Source organism: Carlito syrichta, unplaced genomic scaffold (genome assembly GCF_000164805.1).
Source record: "Carlito syrichta isolate Samal-C Ts95f unplaced genomic scaffold, Tarsius_syrichta-2.0.1 Scaffold169017, whole genome shotgun sequence".
Classification (NCBI taxonomy): Eukaryota; Metazoa; Chordata; class Mammalia; order Primates; family Tarsiidae; genus Carlito; species Carlito syrichta.
In genome coordinates this window covers 1974-20217 of record NW_007113113.1, presented here as the reverse complement: position 1 = coordinate 20217, position 18244 = coordinate 1974, and the positions used below count along the sequence as shown (strand labels likewise).

At 56.7% G+C, this 18244-nt stretch overlaps 2 protein-coding genes across 2 annotated transcripts in view; one reads left to right on the top strand and one right to left on the bottom strand.

Annotated features, from left to right (window-relative positions):
* PCID2 (PCI domain containing 2) overlaps positions 1–3125 on the top strand; it is a 23799-nt gene extending 20674 nt beyond the window's left edge. The window contains exons 10-13 of the mRNA XM_021709155.1: positions 1087–1160; positions 1266–1391; positions 2151–2274; positions 2945–3125. Of these exons, the coding sequence (XP_021564830.1) occupies positions 1087–1160; positions 1266–1391; positions 2151–2274; positions 2945–3034 (414 nt within the window). The 3' untranslated portion in view covers positions 3035–3125. The remainder of the gene's footprint in view (positions 1–1086; positions 1161–1265; positions 1392–2150; positions 2275–2944) is intronic.
* Positions 3126–6342: 3217 nt separating this feature from the next.
* PROZ (protein Z, vitamin K dependent plasma glycoprotein) lies at positions 6343–17799 on the bottom strand. Its single transcript, XM_021709154.1, has 7 exons — positions 17431–17799; positions 15130–15154; positions 14344–14457; positions 13298–13429; positions 12869–12954; positions 7897–8014; positions 6343–7103 (listed from the first exon to the last, which is right to left on the bottom strand). Exons 1-7 carry the CDS (start codon positions 17797–17799, stop codon positions 6592–6594), a joined length of 1356 nt encoding a protein of 451 aa, XP_021564829.1. The 3' UTR covers positions 6343–6591.
* Between the last annotated feature and the right edge of the window lie 445 nt (positions 17800–18244).

The window sequence follows — 18244 nt, the reverse complement described above, 5'->3', positions numbered from 1 at the left end:
GACTCCAACTCAAAAAAAAAAAAAAAAAGAATAAAATGTCATTCCAGCCCGTGTTTTATATAGTCACTAAATTTTGTTTATTTATTAATTTAATTTAATTTTTTTTGCATTGGAGTCTTACACTGTCACCCAGGCTGGAGTGCAGGGGCATGCTCACGGCCACTGCAGCCTCGACCTGCTGGGCTCAGGTGATACTCTTGTCTCAGCCTTCCAAGTAGCTGGAACTGCAAATGTGCGCTACCACACCCAGCCAGTTTGTTTATTTATTTATTTTAGAGACATGGTCTTGCTAAGTTGCCCAGACTTGTCTCAAACCCCTGGACTCAAGCAATCCTCTTGCCTCCGCCTCCCAAAGTACTGGGATTATAGGTGTGAGCCACTGCACCCGGCTCACTAAAATTTATTTTGATACTTGACGAGAAATGCCAGATAACTGGTACATCCTCAAAGTGATAGAGCTTTGTTTTCTCCCATTTACAGTTTTAAAAAATTAAGTGGTGCTCACATGTGGTTTGACTTAGTAGCTCCGACGCCTGGTGACGGAGACGCCATGATGGTGTCCCTGCCCCCCACCTCCGGCCCTGCTGCAGACCCTGGGAAGTGTTGCCGTGGGTCCTTCCTGGATGTTCCTTGTCCAGAGTCTTAGCTTGTTTTAGCGTTTCTTGAGTTGCGACTTCCCCTCCTGTCGTGCACATGACAAAAGACGAGAGGTGGTTAAGATTGGGGTCACGTGTTGCTGGATGACAGACCACGCTCACCCAGGTTTTCTGATTTCTAGTGTACAAGGATGATGTTTTCAGTCCTCGGTCAGGTACTTAAGTAGAAATTCCAAGACACTCGGCTTGCAGATTTCTTTCTTTTTTTAAACTTTTAATTTTAAAGATGTGGGGTATAATTCAGGGTCAGGTATATAAATGTTCATTATGCCGGGACCCTTGTTGATGAGGTATGTCCTCCCCCAGCCACGGTAGTTTCTCACTGTGGGTTGCAGATTTCTTAAAACCTAGTTCCTTGATAAGAATTTCATCAAGACACTTATGTCCAAAGTGAAGGTGTTTTTATTGTGGAAAATTGTCTCCGTCGTAGGGCCATATGCCAACCATCGAGCTCTTGAAAAAGTATCACCTCATGCAGTTTGCGGAAGTCACCAGAGCCGTAAGGTAGGGTGGCGTGTCTTCTGATAGAAGCCACACGCTGCTGTGTGAGAGACCTCTGTTGGCGCCCCCCCCTGCAATGCCGCGCGTGACGCGTCTCCTCACCCACAGCGAGGGCAACCTGCTGCTGCTCAACGAGGCGCTGGCCAAGCACGAGACCTTCTTCATCCGCTGCGGGATCTTCCTCATCCTGGAAAAGCTGAAGATCATCACCTACCGGAACCTCTTCAAGAAAGTGTGAGTGTGGGGCCGCACATGGAGCTCCTGGGGCCGCACATGGAGCTCCTGGTGGGCCTGGGCTGGTCGGAGGGGGAGGACTGACCGCCGCGGTCTGAGGGTGGAGCCACGTGGGCGTCCGTCATTTTCCTTTAGCTGCGTGAGGTGAAATGAAACACTGCAACCCCTGCTGCCAGGGGGCCTGGCCTAGAGACAGGTGAGGGACAGGCCTCACCTTCCGTGGGGCAGACGCCTGGGGCCCATCAGCACGGGGACATGCCACCCCCGCTTTGCTCAGCCCATGAAACCTCTCACGGGAGGCCAGCTACCGCTGTCAGCGATCCTTTTCCCACCTGTCATGCTGGAAGGGGGCTCTCCTCCCTCAGTCAAACTTCTGACCGAGGCACGCTTGGCAGCATCTGTGCTTGGCATCTCAAAACCAGCAAGGGCCCTTTTCATTGAGTCCATAAGACTCTCTCCATTGCCAAGTGCCTCCTGATTTTGGATGTTAAAATGGGAAAAAATATGCATCGTAGGTTAATGACAGACTCGGTCAGCATGAAAACATTGTACGAGGGGCAGTTTCAGTTGACATCAAGTTCTGTCGGAGAGCTCTTCCTTGGAGAGTGTGCTTCAGCGTGTCCCCGCTAGGGGGCGCCTCTCTCGTGTCTCGAGCAGGGGCTGATTGCAGGTGTTCTCCCGCGGCCGCCGTCTTGCCCTTCTGGGTCCTGGAGGCGCGCACCTGTGGCAGCTCCGGTGGCCCTCTCCTTTCCTCGCCAGGTATTTGCTTCTCAAAACGCACCAGTTGTCTTTGGATGCCTTTCTGGTGGCCCTGAAGTTCATGCAGGTGGAGGACGTGGACACCGACGAGGTCCAGTGCATTCTGGCCAACCTGATATACATGGTACGTGCATCTTGTTCTGACGCAAGCGGCCACTCGCAGCGGAGTCCGGCTGGAACCCGAAGCTTTATGTGAGCGTGTTGGGGTTGCCAAGAGGCCTTCGCTTCTGGGATGGCGTTTTTGCTGGAATGGATGCTATGCCAGGAGACACCTTTCAAGCGGCCTGTGGCCGAGGGATGGATGTGATGCATGTCTGGATGCTCCCTGCCAGAGGGACATCGGCCCTCGGTGGTCCCCTCGATGGAGGCCAGAACCCGCAGATGCTCAGACCACTGACACACGCCACGCGGGGTTTGCGTCGACCCTCTGCATCTGCTCCCGTGCACTCTAAATCCTCTCTGGGCTACTTCTTGAGTGCTTAGCTTAGTACCACGGACACACTATGCACATGTTTGTTAAACTGTGGCGTTTGGGGGATCACGACAGGCCTGTTCACATGGGTAGGCACAGTCCCTCTTTCCAGGCATTTCCGATCCGTGGTTGGTCGAATCTGCTGGTGTGAAACCCGCGGATACAGAGGGCCAGCTGGCTTGCTTTGGTTTGCTGTACTCCCGTGGATTGAACTCCCCCTATAATCGGGAAGGGCGTTTATGCCCAGGGTCAGTTGCGTCACCTAGAGTCTTTGGTGTGACTCGGATTCAGAAACATGACTGGCTCCCTTTCTCGCCCCCAGGGTCACATCAAAGGCTACATATCGCATCAGCACCAGAAGCTGGTTGTCAGCAAGCAGAACCCGTTTCCCCCGCTGTCCACGGTGTGCTGAGTGTGCAAGGGAGCCCTGAGGACGGCAGAGCACTCCTCCTTGGACTGCAGTGGCGCCCGCGAGGCGAGGCCTGTGTCACGGCCTGACTCTTGGGCTGGAACTCTTTGGCCTCCTCCCAAGGACCCTGAGACCGAGTTTTCCAGCACACGCAAGTGAGCTCTGTCATCTTTGTAACTGACAGCAGCTCAGAGAACACAGAACTGGTGGCTCTGAGTTCTAGGAAGCTTCTCTGAAGGACTCTGAAGATGCTTTGCCACACGCTGTCCCCAAAGGCATTTTATAACTTTTGTAGCTCTTTGTATAAAAGGCATTTCCATTGTGAACAAGTGGCATGTTCTTCCTTATATCTTCCTAATCCATCTATTTTTATATATTAAATATGAACATTTGCTATCATAAAAATGCTGGTTAATTTAAGGCCCCCCTTTTTTTGAGTTGGAGTCTTACTTTGTCACCCAGGCTGGAGGGCACTGGCATGCCCCCTGGCCCCCGGAAGCCTCAACCCACTGGGCTCAGGCAATCCTTCCGCCTCAGCCTTGCAAGTAGCTGGAACTGCAGGCATGCATCACCATGCCTGGCTAAGTTTTGATTTATCGTAGAGATGAGGTCTCACCAAGTTGCCCAGGCTGGTCTCAAACCCACAGGCTCAGGCAGTCCTCTCACCTCAGCCTCCCAAAGTGCTGGAATTATAGGCACGAGCCACCACGCCCAGCCTAAGGCCTCTTTTTGGAGGCAGAATTTAATTTGATGCCGGTGTTCCAGCTTTCTCAGCCACCTGTGCAGACGCTCCTCAACTTCCCATGGGGCCACAACCCTGCGGGCACTTCCCACGCTGACACTGTCATGAGGCGAGATGCGCTTGGCACGCCTGCCTGCACGACTGAGCCCCGGCTGCCCTCCTCAGGCTCAGATCACTCACCAAGCCTGCAGGTGGGCAGGGTCACCCAGCAGAATGAAGGCTGGAGGCCTCATGGGAGGGCCTGACTCGCAGTGCGGTGTCTGCTGACTCGAGTCACTCTGTGCCCTGGTAACGTCATGCAGTGTTGGGTCGGTCTGCTGGGGCTGCTGTAACAGAGATCCCAAGCGGGGTGGTGTAAAATGCAGACGTGTTTCCTCGCAGGTCCAGGGGCTGGAGAGCTGAGCACGACCAGCCTGCTGGCACGGCCGGTTATAAGAAGGACGCTCCTGAATCTCCGACGGCTGGCCTGCGTGCCTCGGAGACACGCACCCTGCCTCTTCTGTGAGGTCACAGTTCACCCTCATGCCCGAGAGAGTGAGAACTCCCTTACCCCATGGGGCCGCGGTGCGAGGCTTGGGCTCCTCTGGCCTGGGACAGCTGCCCCAGGCCTGGCACGGTGCTGTCTCGTCCACATGCTCCAAGCCACCATGCCCAGGGTTGAGGGGAAGTTGCTCCCCGTGGTGCTGTTGGGTGCTCTCTTGGGGCTGGGCTGTCCCTTGGAGGTGGCTCGTGCCCATGTGTGGGCACTGGGCTCCCACCAGGACTCCATGGGCTGTGGTGGCCGCTCAGTTCCTGTCACACACAAGGAGCTGGTTTCTAGGAGCACGTGTCCCAGCGCGGCTGGGAAGGCTTGGTCCCTCGTATGACCCAGTCTCCTCACTCACGTCCATGTAGGATACCTCCGCTCACGAGGGCTGAATGCGGGAAGGGAGGTGGGCCTGTGGATTTCATACCAGGGCTTTTGGCCTAGGGAGCTGCCCTTCACCGGCAGCAAGGCCCACTGCGCCTCTGTGCCCACGACAGGTAAGCACGTCCCCTGGGCGGGCACACAGCAACCTCCCACGGGGCCTTTGGGTGCCACATCTGTTTCCTCACTAGGGTGGTGTCCGTGGGCCTGTTCCCTTACAGTGTGTGCATGGAAAGCTGGTCCTCCCCACTGCTCTGTGTGCACCATCAACTTCCCTCCACGCCTGCTTAAGATGACTTTCACGGCGATTTGAATCTTGGAGCTTCCACCGGCACACCTGAATTTCATTCTTCTGGCTCCAGTAGGGAAAGTGGAGGTGTGCCACCATTTTCGGTGACTTAGCAGTGAGCAGTGAGTAGAGTCAGGACTGGTCACTCAGGGCAACGCATGGCTCCCTTGGCCCTTATGCTCACCTCTGGGCACTCAGGCCTCATTCAAGTCCACGGGCGCACGCAGAGGTGTGCGTTGAAGTGTTTGGTACGACGGGACAACATTTGCCCAAGTGTCACTGGCTTGGCTGTCTTCACACGTCCTCCTGGCCGAGTTCCCCTTCCTCGAGTTGCCTTGCTCTGACCAGATGGCTTATGCCAAGTGGTTTCCAGTCATCCATTTGATGCCAGCTAGTCGTGGTTCCAGTCATCCATTTGATGCCAGCTAGTCGTGTCAGCTTCCCCAGGTCCCTGCATCTTTGCTGACCGTTTAGGTTCAGGCCCCTCTGGCTGCGCTTGTTGATCGATTTCACCGTTCCCCAGCGGGTCCCTCACATGCTCCCCCTCTGCCTGGGCTGCGTTGGAAATGATTCTAGCAAACCAAAGCTGCCATTCAAATGCTGTCAGCAAAACTGCAGACATTCCTGCGGCAGCATCCACCTAAAGCCTGTCGTGCTCCCTTGCTGGTTTTCAGATCTTCGGTGGGTCTTTAGGGCGGCAGCCTCATTACCTTACGAAAGTGATACAACTAGATGTCACCAAGACTTTAAAATTCGCCCTGGCCATGTCACTGCCCTCCCTGTTAACTTGTCTTAAATTAGGATATTAATTTTTGCCAGGGTCCTTACAGAGAACCGGCCAATTCATCAGCAGGTTGGAAAAAAAAAAAGTTAAAATTCTGGGGTTAAAGAATAAGTGAAAGACTTGCTGGAGAATAAAAAGGCTTAAAAGTCTGAGTTACAGCTGGCTGCAGCGACTCACACCTGTCATCCCAGCACTTTGGGAGGCTGAGCGGGAGGACCTCTTGGGTCCAGGAGTTTGAGATCAGCCAGGGCAACATATGAGACCTTGTCTCTACCAAAAAAAAAGCTAACCAGGCGTGGTGGCGCATACCTGTAGTCCGGCACCTGGGAGGCTGAGGGGGAGACCCCTCACACTCTGCGTCCTCAGCCCCCTGCTTCCTGACTTAACGCCTCTGCGATGTCACCCCTCCTCTGGCTTCTTCCACACTGAGCAGCCGCCCCGCTCACACCTGCGATCGCTGAATCAGAGCAGGTCACCCCAGCGCCGCCTCGAAGCTTCTGCAGCCAGCCGTGCCCGTGTGCACAGACAGGTGTTGCCAGACAAGGCACCGGACGTGGAAGAGGAGACAGCTTAGGACATCGGGCAGCCTCACGACTGGCAGAGCATTTTATTGTGTAATGTGCCATTTTTCTCTGAGGTCTCTGTTTCGACAAAGTTCTGGCTCAGGAACTATCGCAGCCCTCAGTAACACCTAGTGAGCGGGAACTGGCGTTCTGGGGTGGCCGGTTGCTCTGTGCCATGACAGCTTTAACTATCTGACGTTCTGACACCCCCACGGTGGCCATGGAGGCCTGGAATCCCACCGGGGTCCGGTCCCCTCCGGCTGGCTGGGCTCCGGCTACTTCAGGACCCGCCTAAGCCACAGGGAGTACCTCGAGAGCTTGGTGACAAGGAACGTGGCAGTCCTGCCTCCTGCCGGCTGCGAGCCCACAACCCCCGTGAGGAACCAGGTGCCCCCGTGCTGCCTGGTCACCACGCTGCCCTCTGCCCAGTGCCCGGCTGCCATGGCCCCCCTCTCACAGGACATCCTAGTGGTGACGGTCATGTTGAGGACCTGTCCACACTCCGCGCCGTCCACGTGTGTGACAGGCAGTGTGGCCAGAGAGGTGCCCAGGCGGGCGCCGCCTGTGACCCAGCCGCTGAGGAGGCCGCCTGTTCGCGGGACGAGCACGTGTTCAGCGAAGTCCGTCTCGGGGGTGCACACAGGGGCCCCTGCACCCGGGCAGGGGACGGGCCCCGCCAGCTCCAGCAGTGCCACGTCGTTGTCCCCTGTCTCTTGGTCATACCACAGGTGCACGTGCACGCGCTTGACGCCGATGGCCCGTGGGTCCTCACTGGTTCTGTTAAAACCTGAAACCATGGACAGTCAGTCACCAGCTCTTTAAAATCTAGCCAAGCAGAGACGGACTTCCGAGTCACGGGGCGAGGCGGAGGCCGGCCCCACAGCACATGCTGGGCTCCTCGCCCCACCGTCACCCCGCGCCCATCTGCGGGCTGGAAGGCCAGTCACAGGACGCGCCATCAGCTCACAGCCACGGCCTGCCTCGCACAGTCCCCTAAGACAGTCGAAGCTGGTTCTCTTGCTGGGAACTCAGCGGGGCTGGGGATGCTGGGAAAGCAGGACCCCCCCAGGCCCGTCGGAGGCGGGGGCGGCCGTGGCCCAGCGTTGACCAGCGTCGGGCCGTTTGTCGGTTAGGGATGGAGGGCGAGTGTGTGTGTGTGTCAAGGCCCTTCGGATCCTCCTGGTGGGACGGAAACCCCCGCCTCATCTGTACACATGGAGAAATGGGCACGGGGACGTCGGGTGAGGAGGCTGCCGTCACAGCCACAGCCCGGCGTGGCGGGGCTTGAGCCCATCTCTGGTGCCATGACGGCTTATTTCGGGTCAGTGAAGCCACGCCTTCCCAGGCTGCAACCTCCTCCTTTGCCGAGAGTGGTGCGCACTCGTCTGTGCTGCGCCCAGACCCCGGCTAGCAGCTGACATGTGTGCTCCGATCCTATGAGCATCTCAGCCTTAGAGCTAGGCTCAGTTCTATGTTGCCTTAGAAATAAAAATCCCAGTTTCAAAGTTTTCATTTCATTCCCACATAGATTAGTTACATTTCCTCTGTGCTCTTTAAAAAATTCATGATAGCATACTTACTTGTTTTCACTCTAATATTGCGGTGTAATAGTGAACATCTGGCCGTTGTCAGCACAAAATTTTCCTGTATTATGACCCCGCCACAGAAGTCTTCTCCTTCGGAATTTGTCAGTTTCACCTTTCAAAACCAGAACAGACAATAAATGGCTGGTGGCAATTTGCAGGACCAGGAGGCCAGAGAGTCTGGTGGTCAGGGACACGGGCGCCAGCGCTGGGACCCTCGCCACCACTCCGGTGGCCGCAAGACCTTGAGCAGAACATAGGTAGTCGGAGCTTCTGTTTGCTCAGGTGTAAAGCGAGGCTGAGCCCCTTTCAGCCAAGGCGAGGTAGCGAGTGGTCCGATTTACCCTTCCACTGGCAACAACAAGAAGATAGACAGGTTATGAACAGATGTTTTCAGAGCGTGTAACACCAAGTTTCCACGGGCAGGACGGAAGCCTTGGGGAGCCCTGCAGACTCCCTGAGTGGAAGAGAGTCCTGGGGGCCTAGGGAGGCCACAGTGGCCAGAGTTGGTGGAACAGAGTCCTGGAGCGGGGAGGCCTTGGGGGAGGGCACTGGAGAGCCGCGGTTTCCAGCAGAGCAGCGATGACACATGCACGCCACGTCTGGGGAAGGAGCCACCCAGCCGGGCCAGAGGAGCCGCGCTGGGCATGTGCCTGGCTGGGGACGGCGCCTGTTCCTGCCGCTGACTTAAAAAATCGAATGGGGCACTGGGAGGGGCGGGCCGAGAGGGCCTGGCTTCGGGCAGGGAATAGCCTCGCTCCACCGAGCACCGTTTTGGTTCTGCCGAGCAACCACCAAGGCCGTAGGCCAGAGGACCACACCATCTCCAGGGGCCTCAACTGTGTCCCAGAGCAACACGCAGACACGTGTATGGAGCACAGACTGCCTGGCACCTGATTATCGAGATAGAGTCCTCACGCCTGGCTGTCCGCCAGAGATCACCAGACACACGAGGAACAGGAGGGAAGAAAAACCCACGACACGGACTCAGGACGGACGTCATGTCAGCAGACAAGGAATAAAACAGCGATTATAACTAGATTCCAAATATTCAGAAAGTTAAATACAGACAAGACTTTTTTTAAAGACCCAAATTAAACTTTTGGATGCCAATTACAATGAGTGAGGTTGAAAATTCACTGGAAAGCATTGGTGGTAGATTAGAGGCACTGCAAAAGAAAAGAAAAGATGCCACCAATGCCACTCTCTACTTTTATTAGAGATCTTGAAGGCACAGCAACAGAAAATAACCAAATTAAAACACAGAGAAGGGAGATTTTTTAAAAAAGTGAACAGATCACTTCTGAACTGTGGAATTTCAAACAGCCTCAGGTACATTAATTGCAGTCCCCAAAGGAGAGGAGAGAAAAAAGAATGTGAAGAAATAATGGCCAGAATTTCTCCCAGTGTGATGGAAAAACTTTAAACCCACAGATTCAGGAATCTCAGCAAGCCTGAGGCATCAGAGACATGAGGGAAACAACAGCAAGAGGCAGTGACCTTCAGCTCCCCAAAGCCAGCAATAAAGGGAAAGTCTCAGGGAAGGCGGACGTGTGTGGAGCAACACGCAGGGCGACAGGGCCCGCGTGTGGAACAAGGGGGCCGGAGGCTGTGGTTCATGGCCGTGTGCTGAGAGGCGAGGCCGCCAGCCTGGGTCTGTACCCAGATAAAGCATCTTTCAGCGCTGCTCCAGGTGGACAGGCACCAAGGACTTCTTCCCAGAACCTCAGCACAGGCGACAGAGAAGGAACATGGCGGAAGGCGATGGCCCCAGCGGGGCCTGGGTCCCACAGCAGAGCGAGGGCTAAGGAGGGAGCCGCCCCCGTTCAGCGGATTGCTGTGTCCAGGATCCGGGTGACTCTTTTTCTAAGATATCGTTTAAGCAAAAATAATAAAAGTAGAGAGTGGCATTGGTGGCATCTACGGAAGGAACACATGACGAAAGCAGCATGAGGTTGGGAGGGCTGCGGGCGTGGTGGCTATAGCAGCGTGGGCAGCCTCATAGCGGCGAGCTTGGCCGGAGGGAGCCAACGTGCCAGCCGACGATGCATCCACGCTGGGAAGCAGCCACCCAGCAGGGCCAAAGGCCAGAGGCCATAATCCCACGGAGGAGACAAGGTGGAGTCATGGCACACTCAATCCGCAGAAGACCGAAAGAGGGAGAAAGAAAAGATGAGAAAAATGGAAAATGGCGAAGGGGTGGATTAACCTCACTGTAGCAACAGGCGCAAGCACTTGCAGAGCGGTCTGAGTGCCCCAGTTAAGAGGCAGGGGTTTGTCAGATTGGCTAAAAATGCAAGCCAGTTTCATTCTGCCTATAGAACTGCACCTTGGTCAGACGCCAAGGCTCAGCCTGTCATCCCAGCACGTTGGGAGGCCGAGGCGAGAGGATGGCCTGAGCCCGGGGGTTCGAGACCAGCCTGGGCAACTTGGCAAGACCTCGTCTCTCCAATAAATTTTAAAAAAGGCAGGACTCGGGGACTTAGCCGATCATCCCAGCACTTTGGGAGGCCGAGGTGAGAGGATTGCCTGAGCCTGGGGTTCAAGACCAGCCTGGGCAACTTGGTGAGACCTCGTCTCTACAATACATCACAAAATAATCCAGGCATGGTAGCACGCACCTGTAGTTCCGCTATTTGGAAGGCTGAGGCGGAAGGATCGCCTGAGTCCGGCTGCAGTGGCCGTGAGCAGCGTGCCACTGTACTCCAGCCTGGGCAACAGAGTGAGACTCCAATTCAAAAAAAGGAACATGCGCCTTAAATATAAAAACGCAGACAGGTTAAAGGTAGAAGATTAGAAAAAGATAAGCCCTGTGTCTACAGCAAGGCAGAAGAGGGAGATTTCAGAGCAAAACTATCACCAGGGACAGAAAGTGGAGAAGTGAGAGGTGTCTGGAGGATTGAATGAGGCCGCGTGTAAGGGACCGGCTCTGGACATAATTGTTAGAATTCTCAGAGGCCAGTAAAGCAGAAGACGCTGAGCAGAGTATAAAAGTTTCTGAAACTCCCTGTAGCCAATATCTGGGCCTCCTGTGTGTGGCCGCTCGCGATTGCCCCTTAGGAGCAGCTGCTGTGAGTCAAGAGCCGGACCCTCGCTTCTCACTGTGGCTGGGGGGGGGCTCAGGCCGAGTCTGGGAAATCGGCATTTGCGCCACCGTTCCGTTAGACGTGTGGTCAAATGCATTGGCGCCTGCAGGGTGGTTTTTTACCTTATAGTGTAAGAAGCAAGTTCTAAAGATAATTTTCAACTCTTGCGTTTTGCTTGGTCCCTTAGCTACTCTCTTTTTTGAAGTTTGTTTTTGGAAAATTTTGTAAGTTAATTCAGTTAAATCAGCCAGCACTTTGGGAGGCCAAGGCAGGAGGCTTCCTTGAGGTCAAGGGTTTAAGACTAACCTGAAACATAGAGAGACCCTGTCGCAGTGACATGTTTTAAAAACTGTAATTACATGCATTCAGAGCAATTTGTAGTGCAGTATTGGGAATCTAACTGTGTTCAGCTTGCTGGCCTCGATGACCTGTGTCTCCACGCATGCCTGACTGGTGCTCAGAGCATGCTTGCCGGGCCACGGCTCTGTGCCTCACCCATGCTGGTCACCCTGCGGACGGAGCGGCCGCGTCTTCCTGTGGGTGACGACTGAGCCAGATCGTTTACCCTCTGTGGGGGCCCCCCGCACCCCGGCCACCCAGCACCGGCCCTCCGTGCCCTCACAGGCTCATGCCGGGAGGAATAGTCCTGCAGCCCCAGAGAGGAGAGGACGTGGGAGAGGAAGCAAAATCTGCAAGTGGCAGCCGGCGTGCCACCTCTGCCTGACCTTCTCACCTCCCTGCAGCCCAGCCTCCCTGCCCTGTGGTCTGCCCGTCTCCCTCCTGGGCCGTGGCAGGTCACCAGGCACCACCCTGTCCTCCCCATCCTCCACCATGGACTGTGCCGGGCGGAGCCGTCCTGCGAGAATGGGGGAAGCCAAGCCTCTCACACCAGGAACCTCAGGGCGTGTCCCCCAGGTGGCCACCAGGGAGAGCGGCCACGGACTTCAGTGGCTTAGCATGGAGGCGAGAGGGAAGGAGCCCAGTAAGTAGTCTGCATTACACGCAGAAGTGATCATGGAATGAGCTCCACTGTGAGAGCGTTCGTGAGCCCGACTTGTTCCAAGTCCAGCAAAGTCAGCCCAGGGCCCGGCGAGCTCAATCGGCTCTGCAGTTCTGTGTGTCCTTAACAGGTGATGCCAATACCCGGTGGAGAGAAAGCATACGTGAAGATGCAGCTGGACATCCTCAAAGTGTGACTTGAAGGCTCATATGTAGGGGCCCTACTGTATTTAAATATATTAGGTTGGCCGGGCTCAGTGGCTTAGCCTGTCATCCCAGCACTTTGGGAGGTCTGAGTCGCGGGTTCTAGACCAGCCCAGGCAACTTGGTGAGACCTCATCTCTACAATAAATCAAAAAAAATTAGCCGGGCATGGTAGCGTGGGCCTGCAGCTCCGGCTACTTGGAAGGCTGAGGTGGAAGGATTGCCGGAGCCCAATAGGTCGACGCTGGGGTGGCCATGAGCATGCCACTGCACTCTAGCCTGGGCAATGGAGTGAGAATCCAACTCAAAAAATAAATAAATAGAACATAAAAATTTCGCCGGGTGTGGTAGCATGCGCCTGGAGTTTCAGCTGTTTGGAAGGCGGAGGCAGAAAGATCGCCGGGGCCCAGCAGGTCGAGGCTGCAGTGGCCATGAGCATGCCGCTGCACTCCAGCCCGGGTGACGGGGTGAGACTCCAACTCAAAAAAATATGTATGTGTTGGGTTCACTATAGCATCAAGGTCAGTTTCGCTTACTTTTACCTAAATGCCCTCACTGCTGCCTGGTTTGAAGTGTCACGTGGCTGGCATCTCATTCCTGTCAGACAAGGCTGCTTTAGGGATCTACCCGGGCAGGTGCCACTCACGCAGCTCCCTGAGCCCACGGGGAAAGCCAGTTACCTGCCATGGGAGCTCAGGTGGGCTCTGCTCACTCCTCCCCGGGGCGGGGGCGCGCTGGACAGGCAGGACCCCACAGGCGCACGGGTCTGCATTGCACAACGCAAGAAGAGACCGTCGCGGGGTCAGGTTCTCACGCCAGCTGAACACAGTTGGATTCCCACCACCGCACGACAAACTGCTCTGAAAGTCATGTAACTACAGGTTTTAAAATATGGACTCCCCACAGCTCCTGGGCTCAAGGCTCGCGCTCTCAGGGTGGTGGGCAGGCCGGGTGCCTCGTGGTGCTTTCTGGCGCTGCCACTGCCCCGGGGGAGGCCGGGACCGGGGAGAGTCACGGTGGCCCTCGCGTGCTCATCCCGAACCTTCCTGGGTGACTTGGAGGGAGGGGGGAGGGGGGACAGGGCAGGAGCGAGGCCCACGGGCGCTCACCGTGGGGGACGCAGCCTCGACGGTCCTTGTCCAGCCGGTGGCCCTGTGCACAGCTGCACGTGTATGACTCCTGTCCCGGGAGGCAGAAGTGTTGGCACCCGTCCGTCCGCTCTGGGTGACATTCATTCTTAGCTGGAAAGGAGAAAAGGAAAGCCCCGAAATGCCGGCGTGGATCGTCACGCCACCCTCCTCAACGGGCTCTGGCTCTCCGATCCTGGGTGCGAGCCCTTCCACGCTCCACGTGCTAGGACATGCGTGAAGGCAAGGTCTGTGAGTGGCGACACCGCCACTTGTGCCCAGGACATGTTTCCACCTGGCTGCTCCAAGCGCATCCTCTCTCTCTGGCTCTCTCTCTGGCCTCCCCCGGCAGGGGCTGCGCCCTCGAACTGCTTCTTGGGGGAGTGTGGGAAAGGGTGGTCAGTGTGGCTGGGGAGGCTTTCCACGGAAAGGCAGAAGATTTGGAAGGGGACGTGGGGGCCGGCCAGAGCCCCCCTTTGCGTGTTCAGTCTGGGGCGGCCCCTGGGCCGTCACTGAGGCGGATGGAGCGGAAATCTGGACTTCGGAGGAGAGGCCTGGGCCACAGGGATGCTGTCCCCAGAAAGATGGACTCCGTGCTGCTGCCCAGAGGCTTCGAGGGGTCAAGGGCACCAGCCTCGGCGGCTGCCGGCAAATAACAGGAACCAGGACACTTCACCAGCGTTGAGGGAGGCCTGTCTCCATGCTCAGCATTGCGTCTGTGTGTCTCCCACTGGGCACCCGGCCCTGAAGGCGCCCGAGTGTGCCCAGCTTGAGAGCAGAGGGTGAACGGCTGAGGCGGGGGCGGGTGGGGAGGGGAAGGGGTCCCCAAGGGGCCGTGGAAAAGACAGGGTGACAGGGGCGGGAGGGCCGTTCATAGGGCAGCACGCTCGGGCGTCACTTCTGGAGGAGGGGCGAGCCCCAAGGGGTCTTCACGCGCATGCCCAGGCGGGCCCCGCCTGGGGGAGCCTGAGCAGGTGGGCAGGCCCGGCCTGGGCCCGGGGGATGGGGTGGGGCAGGGCAGGGCTCACCCAGGGCACAAGTCCTGCCCTCGTAGCCGGGGCTGCAGGTGCAGGTGAAGCCGCGGATGTGGTCCTGGCACGACCCGTTGTGGAGGCAGGGCTGGGACACGCACGGGGAGCCGCCTGCCAGGGGACGGGCCGGTGACGGGGACGCCCCTGCCACGCCCGGCCCTGGGCCTGCCCTTTGGTGCCAGGTGCCCTGGGCCGAATCACCCCCAGGCTCTGTCTCTTTCGCACCCTGGCCCGTCCCCCCCAGCCTCTGCCTCCCTCTGCACTCTGGGCCCGTCCTCATTCCCCAGTCCTGGGGCCTGGCCGGCGGAGGCTGCAGCTTGTTCCTTATTCATGGCAGGAAGGTCCTTGGGCTGTTGTCATCCCCCCTTGGTCCTGAATCTGCGTCACTTCTGTCCCATCCCTCCTGTAGTCACCCCCACAGGAACACCTGTCCAGCAGTCGCCAGCCCGGTCGCTTTCCAAGGTCAAGATGCCCTTCCTGCAGCAGGCACCTTCCCAGGGGCTCCCGGCCAGGCAGGCAAAAGGAGCTGCCCTGGGTGGGGCCCTCTTGCCCCTGGCCCGGCCCCCCACGTGCCTGGCACGCCTGCATCCACGGTGTGTCCCGTGGTCCAGAGCCCCGGGGAGAATCCAGGCCCCACCCGTCCTGGGAGAGATGTGCTGGGCCCGGAGCCAGAGGCCCAAGCCCACTGGCCTCACGTCACCAACCGCCCTCAGCCCACGCCCCAGCCTCATCGCGAGGAGAAAGCAGCGGAGACAGTGCCCCGAGGAGAAGGAAGGCACTCACCCCCATACACCTGCCAGAATCCCTCCTGCGGAGTCAAAATGCAGAAATGTTACCAACGGGGCGCTCGACTCTCTCTGTTCTCTCCTGTAGACGGACTCGAAGACGAGAGAATGTTGACTTCTAACAGGAGAAGACTGGTTGGAAGGAAGGATGTGAAACTTCTGTGTCTCCTTAAGAGTCTGTGTTTATGTCACGTGTGTGTTAGCTGATGCACAAGTGAGACAGCCTCTTCAACTTGGGTTTGCTACGACTATGTGAGGAAGGCGGACAGTCAGACGCGGCACTGCCGTCCACAGCCCCCGTCACCCGCCCTCCCGGGCAGCGCCACAGCCACCCTCACCGGACCACGCGATGGAGATGGGAGTCACATCACCTTTTCTTTAAAAGAGAAGATTAGAATTTTAAAGGTGTTATGTGTGGGGGTGGGGCTGTTAGTTTGGGTGGGAGGGTCTAAAATGAGAAGAATGATCCCAATTAAAAGCCTAGAAAAAAAGTGTAAGAAATGGCATCTCCCAAGAGCACACTTGAACATCAAACAAGCTAAACGGTGTCACAAGTGGTAAATTAAGTGCTGGAATTTCTCTTGAGCAGGACATTTAGGACACAATTCTTTGAAAGTGTTTGTACTCTTCTCTCATGCCTTATGTTTTTTTTTTGAGTTGGAATCTCACTCTTGTCGCCCAGGCTGGAGTGCAGGGGCATGCTCACGGCCACCACAGCCTCGACCCACTGTGCTTAGACGGTCCTTCTGCCTCAGGTTTCCAAGTAGCTGGAATTACAGGCACACACCACCACACCTGGGTAGTTTTTGTGATTTATTGTAGAGACAAAGTCTCACCAAGTTGCCCAGGCTGGTCTCGAGCCCCTGGGCTCAGGCCATCCTCCCGCCTTGGCCACCCAAAGTGCTGGGATGACAGGCTGAGCCAATGTGCCCGGCCTAAGTTATCTTTTATTTTTAAAAAATTAATTTTTTGTAGAGATGAGGTCTCACTCTATTGCCTAGGCTGGTGTCAGACTCCTGGGCTCAAGCGATCCTCCCACCTTGGCCTCCCAAAGTGCTGGGATGACAGGCTGAGCCGCCGTGCCCGGCTTTTCTTTTTTCTGTTAGTTGCATTAAAGATGGTCTATTTCAGAAGAGTTCTCTCAAATGTGAGCACTCAGGAAACTACAATTTTAAAAAACCTTTTAAAGATATACTAGAGGCTCGGGTCAATACTTTCTTCTGAACCGCCCTTAATTATGACTACATGTATATGTCAGATTGGAAAGTCTTTACTCAATATGCCACAATTCTGAAATAATTACACACAGACCTTCACCCACAGGCTTCAACTCAGGTTCTGACTTGCCTCTCTCTCTTCTGATACATGTATGAGTGGTTCAAAGTGGCAAATTCCTACCAGGTTATTTGGGCTAGACCTGTACCTGCGTGGATGAAAAGATCAAAACCCAACGTGGGGATTGTGTGAGATTTCCTCGCTGTGTATCCACTCTAGGGGGCCTTTTATGTTTAAACATTTTTTTGACTTATGGAAACAACTAAGTCTCCAATAAAGTGCTAGATTCTCTCAGAGTCACGACAGTCAGGTGCGGTGTGATGGGCAATCTAGTCCGTGTGTGACAGAGGGTCTCATCTGTGTGTGACAGGTGATCCAGCCCGTGTGTGACTGGTGGTCTCGTCCATGTTTGATGGGCGATCTGGTCTGCGTGTGCCTGCTAATGTAGTCCACGTGCTGAGTTTGCCTGACCTGAAGACAGCGCCGGAGCGGGTCTGAACTGGCAGCCTGGGCCCGCTTGCTAGCAGTGGCCAAGGGAGCGTTAAGTCGCCTCTCTAAGCCTGTTTTCCATTTGTAAAATGAAGGTTGTGTCACTCTCCTGGCAAGCAAATAGGTCAATCATTATTATTTTGGGACAGGGTATCACTCTGTCACCCAGGCCGGAGTACAGTGGCATGATCACGGCTCACTGCAGCCTTGACCTCCTGGGCTCAAGGGATCCTTCTGCCTCAGTCTCCCAAGGAGCTGAGACTACAGGTGCATGCCACCATGCTCAGCTGATTTTTAAATTTTTTGTAGAGACAAAGTCTGGCTATGTGGCCCAGGCTGGTCTTGAGCTCCTGGCCTCAAGAGATTCTCCTGCCCTGGCCTCCCAGAGGGCTAGGATGACAGGTGTGAGCCACCGCCTGTGTCCTGGGCCAGCGACTAAGCTCAGTCTCTGAGAATCACAGGCTCTCGGCAGCGGGAGTGGGAGGGACTGGAAGGGACAGGCGAGGGCGGGGGGAGAGGAGGGCAGGGGGCACACCGTGGCTGCTCCGTCTTCAAACACTTCTCTGGCTTCCTCGTAGACGCAGACTTCCTCGAAGCACTCCTTCTCCAGGTTTCCCTGGAAGAGCTCCTCCAGCAGGAAGGTGCCCGCACGCCGCCCCCTCGCCAGGACGGCGTGGGCGCTCGAGGCCGAGAGGAACACTGTGTGGAAGAGCAGAGGACGGCGTCCGTGCGGCCACACCCTCGGGACCTGAGGCTCCGCCCTCCCATCCTGGGGTCCCCGGCTCTCGGCCACAGGGCTCCGTGGGGTCCCCAGAGCCACCCTGGTTGCCCCGCGAGAAGGACAGGCGCCGGGTTTTGTTGCCAGGGGACAGGCCTCGCGGGTTAGCAGCGGATACACCAGCATGGCCCGGAGAGGCCAGGCTCCGAGGGAAGGGCTGGCTGCAGGACGGGCTGGGAGTGGCCGGCGTGGAGGACGGAGGCTGCCCGAGAGCAGCAGGCTGGGGGGCTGGCATTCTCGTTGCCTCCACTCAGGGCAGTCGGCATCTCAGCGAGACACGCAGCGGAGAGACAGCCAGAGCCCAGCAGGCCGCATCCCCAGAGGAGAGCCCCCACAGTGCCTGGAGCCTTTTTCCCCAAGGACACCAGGGCGTGGCAGCCGCTGCCAAGGAGCCACACGGGCCAGTGGCGTGTAGCCCTTCCCTGCCCCAGCCCCTTCCTCAGTGGGCGCTTTGACGCCCGCCCAGCGTGTCTCAGCCCGAGTCTGGCCACTTGATGCTCACAGGGGCCCCCTCTCAGGCCTGGAGGCAGGACCAGGATCCTCTGTCCCCTGGGCCGGCGGGGACCCTGGG

What these genes read in the sequence shown, in the direction of transcription:
- PROZ (XM_021709154.1), bottom strand. Translation starts at nt 17,799, where the DNA reads ATGCTGGTGTATCCGCTGCTAACCCGCGAGGCCTGTCCCCTGGCAACA. An exon ending in GGGCAGGACTTGTGCCCTGG is followed by an intron (nt 13,430 to 14,343) that starts GTGAGCCCTGCC and finishes TCTCCTTTCCAG; the next exon opens with CTAAGAATGAATGTCACCCA. An exon ending in CACCTGAGCTCCCATGGCAG is followed by an intron (nt 8,015 to 12,868) that starts GTAACTGGCTTT and finishes TGGTTTTGAAAG; the next exon opens with GTGAAACTGACAAATTCCGA.